This window comes from Nicotiana tabacum, chromosome 16, assembly GCF_000715075.1.
Source record: "Nicotiana tabacum cultivar K326 chromosome 16, ASM71507v2, whole genome shotgun sequence".
Taxonomy (NCBI): domain Eukaryota; kingdom Viridiplantae; phylum Streptophyta; class Magnoliopsida; order Solanales; family Solanaceae; genus Nicotiana; species Nicotiana tabacum.
In genome coordinates, this window is record NC_134095.1 from 155,087,192 (window position 1) to 155,097,271 (window position 10,080).

General features: G+C 36.8%; 1 protein-coding gene across 1 annotated transcript; it reads left to right on the top strand.

Annotated features, from left to right (window-relative positions):
• The first annotated feature begins 442 nt into the window (after positions 1-442).
• LOC142170472 (uncharacterized) lies at positions 443-1,378 on the top strand. Its single transcript, XM_075232387.1, has one exon. The coding sequence runs from the start codon at positions 443-445 to the stop codon at positions 1,376-1,378; it is 936 nt and encodes a 311-aa protein (XP_075088488.1).
• The last annotated feature ends 8,702 nt before the right edge of the window (positions 1,379-10,080 follow it).

The window sequence follows — 10,080 nt, forward strand, 5'->3', positions numbered from 1 at the left end:
TCTGGGTGAACAACATCTTACAACCTTTAGCTCCAGCAATGAATCCAAATCTAGTCCAAGAAATGAGAGCTCAATGGAACATACCCCCTCACTTCAATCCTGTCCCCATTTTACCCCATAACTTAGGCCTAGATCTACCCTTCTTTCCCCCGGAAGCTCTAACAGCTATGAACCCAATCTTAATGCAGTGGGATGTATCACAACCTCACCCACACCCACAGAACCCCAACATGCAAGTCCCTAAGGAAAATATCAATCTCAAACCCCTAGTAGCTCCAAACGTAGACAACCATATGGAAGAGGAAATTATAGATCCAATAGATTTGATAGGGGAATCAGTGGTGGAATTGGGAAACCTAAGCGAGGTAAAGGTTTCTTGTTCAAAGAAAACCAAGAGAAGAAGCATATCCTCTCTTGCCCACGCAATATTTTCAAGTGTTCAATGGACATTCATCCACCACATGATCCAACAGTGGGGAACAGGGCAATGGTCCTTATACCAACGCTGAGGGGGAACTCGAACCCTACCAGGGGAATACTGGAGAATGATCACAACCCAACCCCAAATGTTGACATGTTTAATCCTACTAATTTTATAATATGGAACATTAGGGGAGGGAATAATGAAGATTTTAGAAGGAACTTCAGGGATCTTGTAGATACCCACAGGCCTTGCATGGTAGCCCTACTCGAGACTAGAATGCAATCCCATGCCCTACTGTTAAACGAGTTTGAATTTTCTGAACTCATCGAGGTGCCAACAGTTGGACAAGCTAGGGGCATGGTGCTTCTTTGGGATCATACCAAAGTGAATGTCCATAATATTGTGCGTAGGAACCATGAAATCCATGCAACCATTGAGGTACGTCCTACTAACTTTAAATGGCTTCTTTCATCAATATATGCTAGTACTAGCACTGTAGATAGAGATGTTATGTGGAACAATTTGAAAAATTTAGTTGACTCTCACCAGGACACATGGCTAGTAGGAGGGAATTTTAACGATGTGTTTAGTTCTAATGACAAATTAGGGAGGAGAGCCCTTAATAGTAGACGTGTCTTTAAGCTCTGGGACAATATAAACTATTGTAATCTACAAGATTTAGGTTATAAAGGAAGCAAATATACTTGGTCTAATCGTAGGTTTGGTAACAATGGCCTAATCATGGAACGCTTGGACAATGTTTTTGGTAATAATGAATGGATACAATGCTTTCCTAACGCTTCTATTACTCATCTACCTAAGACCCATTCTGATCACAATTCTCTTCTTATTAATCTTATCCCTAAAAAGAGTCATTTATTTGATAAACTTTTCCGATTAGAACTATACTGGTGCAAACACCCTCATTTTAAGGCAATAGTTAGTAGCACTTAGTGTAACAACTCTTATAATCAAGCTTTGTCCACCTTTAAGGATACTGTCGTTAATTGGAAAAATATTACCTTTGGGGATATTTTTAAAAATAAGAGCCGCATTCTTGCAAGACTTAAAGGTATCCAAAACTCTTCATCTTACTACTATAGTACTTTTCTTCAATCATTAGAACACTCAGTAATTCAGGATTATAACATCATTCTTCGCATTGAGAAAGATTACTGGAAACTTCGATCTAGAATCCATTGGTTAAACGAAGGTGATGCTAACACAGAATTTTTTCATATTGTGGAAACTAACAGGAAAAGAATCAATAAGATTAATTTCTTAAAAAATGACCTTGGCATGTGGATTAATAATCCTGAGGATATCATTAATCACACAAAAAACTACTTTGAAAAAGCTTTCACAACCTCTTATACTAGTAGCAATTGGAGACATATTAAGGAAGATCCTGGGTGTTTTATTAACTTAGATTTATCCTCCCTAGATGACCCCGTTACAACTTCTGAAATTACAAAAACTTGTTTTTCTTTTAAACCCTATAAGGCACCCGGGCCTGATGGTCTTCCCCCCTTTTTCTTCCAAAATTACTGGAATATTATTGGTAATTCTGTCACTAATCTCTGCCAAGAAGTTTTCAAGACTGGCATTATCCCTGGAAATATTAATGATACTTTGCTATGCCTAATTCCTAAGATTCCAAATACTAATAATTTAAAAAAATTTAGACCTATAGGCCTATGCAATACTGTCTATAAAATCATTACTAAGATCATTTCAACCAGGCTGAAACCATTCATGAACAACATAATTAGCCCTTTCCAAAGTAGTTTCTTAAAAAATAGGAAAGCTTGTGATAATGCCATTATTATTCAAGAATTAATTCTTAAAATAAATAAATATCGTGGTAATAAGCACAATATGATTTTAAAATATGACTTGGAAAAAGCTTTTGATTATTTAGAATGGTCCTTTGTCTATAGAGACTTAAGTTTTTTCAAATTTCCTCCCAATATTACAAAGCTTATAATGAACTGTATTTCTTCTAGTAGAATAGCCATCTTAATTAATGGCACTAGAACTAGTTACTTTTCACCAAGTAGAGGCATTAAACAAGGTGACCCTATGTCTCCATATCTTTTTATCCTTTGTATGGAGATACTTTCTACCCTAATTAACCATAAAGTTGATCTAGGTTGTTGTGACCCCATTACAATTGGCATCAAAAAGTATCAAATATCTCATCTATTTTTTGCAGATGATCTAATCTTAATGGCTCAAATTAATGATAAATCTATTGAAGCCATCAAAGACTGTCTTACATCCTTTTGTCCCCTATCAGGACAATCCATCAACAAATCTAAGTCCAAAATTATTATCTCCAAACATTGCCCTAAGCCTACACAAGCTATCCTCTCACAAATCCTTAAGATCAAAGTTAGTAACTCTTTCGGAAAATACTTAGGTTTTCCTATTACGAGCTCCAAACCTAGGGTCAAAGACTTCCAATTTGTCCTTGATAACATGATTTCTATACTTAGTACTTGGAAATCCAATTTACTAATCATGGCTGGCAGATGCACTTTAACAACCTCTTGTTTAAACTGCCTTCCAAATCACTTAATGTAATACACCCTTCTACCGGCTAAGATTCTCAGTAAAATTGATAAGATCCAACGGAATTTTGTATGGGGTACTAATGGTACCTCAAAAAAACTCCATCTCATAAAATGGGATAATATCACTCATAACAAAAAAGATGGTGGGCTAGGTCTTCATGCCGCAAAAAAGAAAAACCTAGTAAGCCTGGCTAGTCTCACTTGGAGACTCCTTCACAATACTCAATCACCCTGGGCAAAAATAATTTTAGGTCTATATAGTACTAGGAAAGCACTGAAAAATAACTCCTTTATCTGGAATAGTATTGTACTAGGCTGGGAAGGATGTACCAAAGGGATTACATGGCTGCCTCATAAATCCTCAACCTTGAGTGTGTGGAATAGTCGTTGGATTCCCCAATCGAATCCACTCCATCAATGTATTCAGGGTCCTCTGACCCTCCAAGATGACACCCTAACCATAAAGAATATATGGAAGTAAAACACATGGGAGTTATCAAAGCTCTCAATGACTCTTGAACCAGGGATTATTAAGAAGATAAATGCTACACACCCCACAAACAAATCCTATGATACACCTGTTTGGTCGCTAAACAACAATGGTCTCTTTACGAGCAAATCATGCTACTCCCTCTTAGGCAGTCAGATGGAATGCAACAAGGATTTTACGTGGATTTGGGAAGCTAAGTGCCCAAACAAGTTAAAATTTCTATTATGGAAATGCTACCATAATAGACTTCCAACAAGAAGCTTATTAGACCATATTGGTATAAACATTGATCCTATATGTTCTACTTGTAAAACTGATAAGAAAACTATTAAACATGTCTTCTTGGAATGCATGGCAGTTAGACAATTGTGGTCACACTTAGGAATTGATCTCAAAAATTGTAATGGTGTCAATAGTTGGCTAACTTATATTCGAGACCATAACTCTACTTTTAAAAACCTAATTATCACATGGCATGATCTATTTTCCTTTGTCATATGGACGATTTGGATTAACAGAAACAACAATTTATACAATAACTATACGTACTTAGCTAGCCTTAAAAGTGCTATTAATTTAACAGTAGAGTTTAAGCTTTTAACTGAAAAATAAAATACAACGTCAGTAAAAATTCCAATAAACATTACGTGGAGTAAACCCCCTAGAGGACTCATTAAGCTTAATATTGATGGTTTCTTCAATGAAGACCAATAGCTTTGTAGATTTGGTGGAGTGTTCTGAGACAGCAATGGCCAATGGATAGTTGGCTTCCATGGAAACATCCCAGGAACAACACCACTTCAGGCAGAATTAATGGCCTTGAAGATCGGTTTGCAGACTGCCATTAGACAAGGATTCACTAAATTAGAAGTAGAAACAGATTCAACTGATGTCATTAATTGTTTGGATAATGGAATGATAATGCTAAATGACATTATTCATGAGTGCAGGTTGTTAATGAGGCATGTGAAGATTCAGGGAATACAACATATTTTCAGGGAGGCAAACAAGCCGACACACATGCTGGCTAAAAAAGCGCTGAGTGACAACAACAACAGGGATCTCAATGTTATCTACTATGCTCCTAATTTTGTAACCAATGTCTTGAAATCAGACTGTGAAGGCAAGACTTATGTAGTTAGGCTCGTTAACAAAGATGTTTGCTCTAGACTAGCAGCTCTTGGTAACAAAAATGTCCTTAGAGACATATTTTTGGTTTGTAATAGCCAAGTAGGTAATGCCCCTCCGGGCAATATGAACAATATTGTCTCTACTAATATGTGATATATATATATATATATATATATATATATATATATATATATATATATATATATATTCTACTATTTTTCTATTATATAGAAAAGAGAAGATAGTCGACCAAGGGTAAAAGAGTCATTTCGCACAGCCATAAAAGTGGTTACCTGTCTATGAGGGTATTTGGATTGGCTTTTAAGCTGGTCAAATTAGCTTTTAAGCTCCTTTTAGCTTTTTTCAGTGTTTGGCAAAAGGCAAAAAATGCTTAAAATAAGTTTAAAAATGCTTAAAACAAGCTAAAAGCAATAAGTTGGGCAACCCCAACTTACTGCTTTTTGGCATAAAAGCTATTTCTGTTGAAAAGCTACTTTTTTAAGCCAATCCAAACGGGCTCTATAACTTTGTTATTGAGCTTTTCACCCACCGCCTCTTTTCATCTTCTTTTCTTACCCATTTTTCAGTTCTATTCGCTCTTCTCAACTGTGGTGTTAAATTTTCAGGTTAGCTACTCTTTCGATTTTTGGCCATGTCTTCCTATTTGTTTTTAAATTTGTATGAACTTTTGTAGGTTTTCTAAAAAACTTTGTAGTTTGAATCTTTTAGGAAACAATGTGGGACTTCTCATTATGGGTTTGAAATACGAATTTTCGGCTAAATCTAGGCTCAATTTTCCCTCAATCTGTCTGATTCTTCATCCTTACCTTATCTGACTTATAATTTCACTTTTTTTCTTTTGTAAAAGTTTTGATTGTATTTTTTTGGGAATTCCAAAGTAAGGCATAACGGAAAAGAACTCCCTCAATCTGTTGGTGCTCCCTCTGTTCAAGTGAATTCAATCTAATCTTCAATTGGCTTCATGGGAGTACTGCAATTTACTATAAAGAAACCTATTTGTTTTGGTTATAAATAGTTATAGTGACAATTCATTTTTTTCCAGTAACAGCCTTCCCGATATTCAATTTCTTATGAGAGGCATATTCAGAAGATAAGGATTTTATTTACTTCAATAAAATTACATTATTGGCGTAAGCTATTTCTTAGTTGCATGTGCATTATTGCTTTATTTGTTGTGTCGCGACCCTAACCCCGAAGCCGGTCGTGATGGTACCTCTCGTGAAGACAAGGCTAGCCAGACCAAAGTAAAACACCTCTTTTAAACAGTTAAATACCATAAATAGTTCTAAAACATGATATAATAACCATAATTTGCGGAATTTACGATAACATTAGTAGAAACCATCCCGACACATCCCAAACCGGGGTGTCACAAGTCATGAGCAACTAAGGATCTTGATACGAGTATACTAGATATAATATCTGGTACAACTGTTTGAAGAATATAAAAGTAATAAGATAAGGGAGGCACGGGGGCTGCAGACGCCAACAATTACCTCGTAGTCTCCGAAAACACTGCCTGGACTGGGAGGACCAACTCTCAGGAGCGGGCTCTGCGATGTCTGAATCTACACACACGGTGCAGGGAGTAACGTGAGTACTCCGACCCAGTGAGTAATAAATATAAATAATGGCTGAAAGCAAAAAAATACGTAAAGGCACAAAGCAATTCTATATCAAGTAGTAAAATCACTTAAAGTAATAGATCATTTAGTAAAACAGATAATTTAGTAAAGCAATAGATCATTTACTCAGTTTTGAGACTTTAAAATTTATTTAAACCAAGTAAAACAGATAATTTAGTAGGTAAATAACAAGTAGAAATATGCCCCTAGGGCACAGTAACAATCGCTCAGAACAGTATCAGCTCTTCGGGCTCACTCTCAGTACAGTATCAACCCCTCGGGCTCACTCTCAGATCATGATGGGTACCCGCGTTCACTGTGGGTGTGTAGACTCTGGAGGGGCCCCTTACGGCCCAAGCGCTATATCAAGCCACCTTGTGGCATCATCTCTCGGCACTCGGCCTCACATCACTCAAGCCACCTCGTGGGGTATAAAAGTATCTCAGGCCCTCGGCTTCATATCACTCAGCATATCCTCACATATGGCCCTCGGCCTCAATCAGTCCGAAAATTCATCACAAGCCCCTCAGGCATTAGTACAACCTTGGTTCTCAGCCCAAAACATCATTTAGAAATATCATTTAAGTCTCAAAACTGAGTAAAAGTGGCTGAGTTATAAAACAGTAGGAAATAACAGGACTGAGTTCAAGTAATAATCAATACAGTGAGGAAATAGTGATAAAAATTCCCAGAGGGTTCAAATGATTGGCACGAAGCCCAAATATGGCAATCAGCCCAAATCATGATGATAACAAACAAGTTTCAGTCAAATACGCGGTAAAAACATAAGTCGGGATGAACCAAATCACAATCCCCAATAGTAAATGACCTCACGCTCATCATCAAACGCGTGTCTCACCTTAATATAGCACTACAATGTGCAATCCAGGGTTTCAAACCCTCAGGACATCATTTACAATCATTACTCACCTCGAACCGGATACAACTCTAGCTCGCGACGCCTTTGCCCCTCGAATCGGCCTCCACGCGTGTTGAATCTATCCAAAATCAGAATGAATATGTCACAATATGCTAAGGGAACAAAACCCAAGCGAAAACAATTGAAAAATATCAAAAATCCCGAAATTAGCAAAACCCGTGCCCCGGGCCCACTTCTCGAAACTCAGAAATTTTCACATCATTAGATTTCTTATCACCCCACGAGTTCATACATATCAAAAGTTCTCCAATCCGACCTCAAATGGTCCTTCAAATCCCAATTCAAAAGTTCAAAATTCCAAGCTCTAGTTTTTCCATTTTTAGCTTAAGTTCCAAGAATTTCTAGGTTGATTTCACAATAGAATCACGTTTTAGGTTCGAAAATCTTACCTCCAATCAATTATCCTTGAATCCTTCATTAATCACCCTCAAAAAGCTCTCAAAATGCTCAACTATGGAGGAAAAATGACTCAAAATCGTGGATGAAATAACTTATAAACCTTCTGCCCAGGTCTGTCTTTCCTTCTACGCGAACGTGGTCAACCTCTCGCGTTCGCGTAGCACAAATTTAGGTTGACCAACTTTTACCTTATGCGAACATGACATGCCAGTCGCAAATGCGATACCTCTTCTGCCTTGACCTTCGTGAATGCGAGACACCTGATGCGAACGCGAAGAGCCAATTCCACTAGACCCCCAAATCCTTATACGCGAATGCGGAGAGCCTCATGCGAACGAAGCACAAACTCCTAGCCTTCCGCGAATGCGAGGCACCTCTCGCGAACGCGAAGGCTTAATTCTAGCCTTCCTCAATTCTTCTATGCGAACACAAGGCTCCGCTCGCGAACGCGAAGAGATAATTCTCTGCAACAGCTGGGCAGATTTTTCTGCAACTTTCAAACTACAAAATAGTCCGATTGACCATCCGAAACTCACCCGAGACCTCAACCAAAAGCACCAACACATCCTAAAACCTTATTCAAACTTGTTCCAATCATCAAAACACCTCAAACAACATCAAATCCATCAATTCACATTGAATTCAAGCCTAAGTTTTCTAAAAACTTCCGAAATACGCTTTCGATCAAAAACCCAACCAAACCACGTCCGAATGACCTGAAATTTTGCACACACATCAAAAATGACATAACGAAGCTATATCAACTCTCGGAATTTCATTCCGACCCTCGTATCAAAATCTCACCTACCCACCGGAAATCTCCAAAATACTAACTTTGCCAATTCAAGCCTAATTCTACACCGGACCTTCAAAACCAATTCCGATCACACTCCTAAGTTATAAATTACCTCCCGAAGCTAACCAGACCATCGTAACTCACATCCGAGCCCTTTGACACATAAGTCAACACCCGATTGACTTTTCCAACTTAAACCTTCTTAAAAGAGACTAAGTGTATCATTTCTTACCAAATCCTCTCCGAACTCAATCTAATCAACCCGCTCACCTAAAACACGGATAACGAAGCATAAAGAAGCAGAAATGGGTAAAACAGAGCGATAACTAATGAGACGACTGGCCGGGTCGTCACATGTTGCCGTAAAATTTCGCTTTTCTTCGGATTTTTGTCTGCGAATGTCTATTACCGATGCTTTTGTTACTTTGTTTTGTTTTATATTATTTACTTTAACTTTTTGCTCTTTGTAGTGGTAGTTATATTTGTTTATTTGTGTGTTCATCAATTCAGAGCCCGATAAATATTGCTCTTCTAGGGGCTTTCGTTTTAGTTTTTTCGTATTGAGGAGTGAAAATAATTCTGTTTCAGTATCTGTGTATGTACATTTGTGTGTATGATGTATGGTTCTGTCATTCTTATATAATAGATACTACTGGTCTTATATTATCTATTGAAAGACTAAATATCTATTTTCTGTACATATTGAAGTACAATGATTTGCAGATGTTGTGACAAAGTTCATTGAGGGACTTATTGAGGCTTATTCCAGGTTGCAATATTGAAATAATTTTTCTGAGGCGATCCATCTTTAGTTGCTTGCTCACTTTTTTCATTTACATGTTACTCTGTTGAGATAACAAGAGTTCCTAGAGTTTCTTTTCTTTAGCATTGGATGTTGTCAAATTCTAATTTCATGTCCAGATGAAAGAGAAAAAAAATTGTTGTTTCTGGTTTGACATTCGGAGCAGAATATCGAATAAATAAATGAAGTCGCAAATGACTTATGCTTGGTTGCACACACTGAATGATTATTATCTTGAATAATATATGTGTATTATCGTGGTGTATCCATAATTTTGAAAAAATTAATGCACTTTTTTCATGTTATTAATTTGTTTAGACCTAAAGTCTCAAATTCTAAGTTTAATGCTAAGATAGAGATAGATATCTTGAGAATTCCTTTGCCATGGAAGAGTTTTCGAATTTTTAACTTTTAGGTTTCATCTATTTTATTATGTGTTACTTTAAAAACACTTGATTACTGATTTCCAACTTTAGTAAGTATTTCTGTAATTTTAGCTAATTTGAAATTAAACTTTTTATTTCTCTAATAACACACATGTCTTTCTTCATATTTTTCCATCTAGAATTCTCTATAGCTCAGTCCTCTACCTAGCTTTCTTTCATAACTATTTTGTTAATTGTCTACGGTTACAAATGAGTTCTAGCAACAATTATCTATAATTAGTATTTTACCTTTCTTACTAACATTTCTTTATCCTTCATATCCTTCTTTAGGGATTTGCACTTCCCTTTATCTAATCAGAATCTTTATTTCACAATTTGGGAGAAAACTGTGTGCTACTGCTTGCTGAATATCTGTGCTAATTGAAAAAATACTTCCATTGACTCATGCAGGATGGAACACATTGGAAAAGTAAGACTAGCATCACTATTT

Excerpts from the sequence above, each read along its gene's own strand:
- LOC142170472 (XM_075232387.1), top strand. The coding sequence starts at position 443 with ATGGACATTCATCCACCACATGATCCAACAGTGGGGAACAGGGCAATG.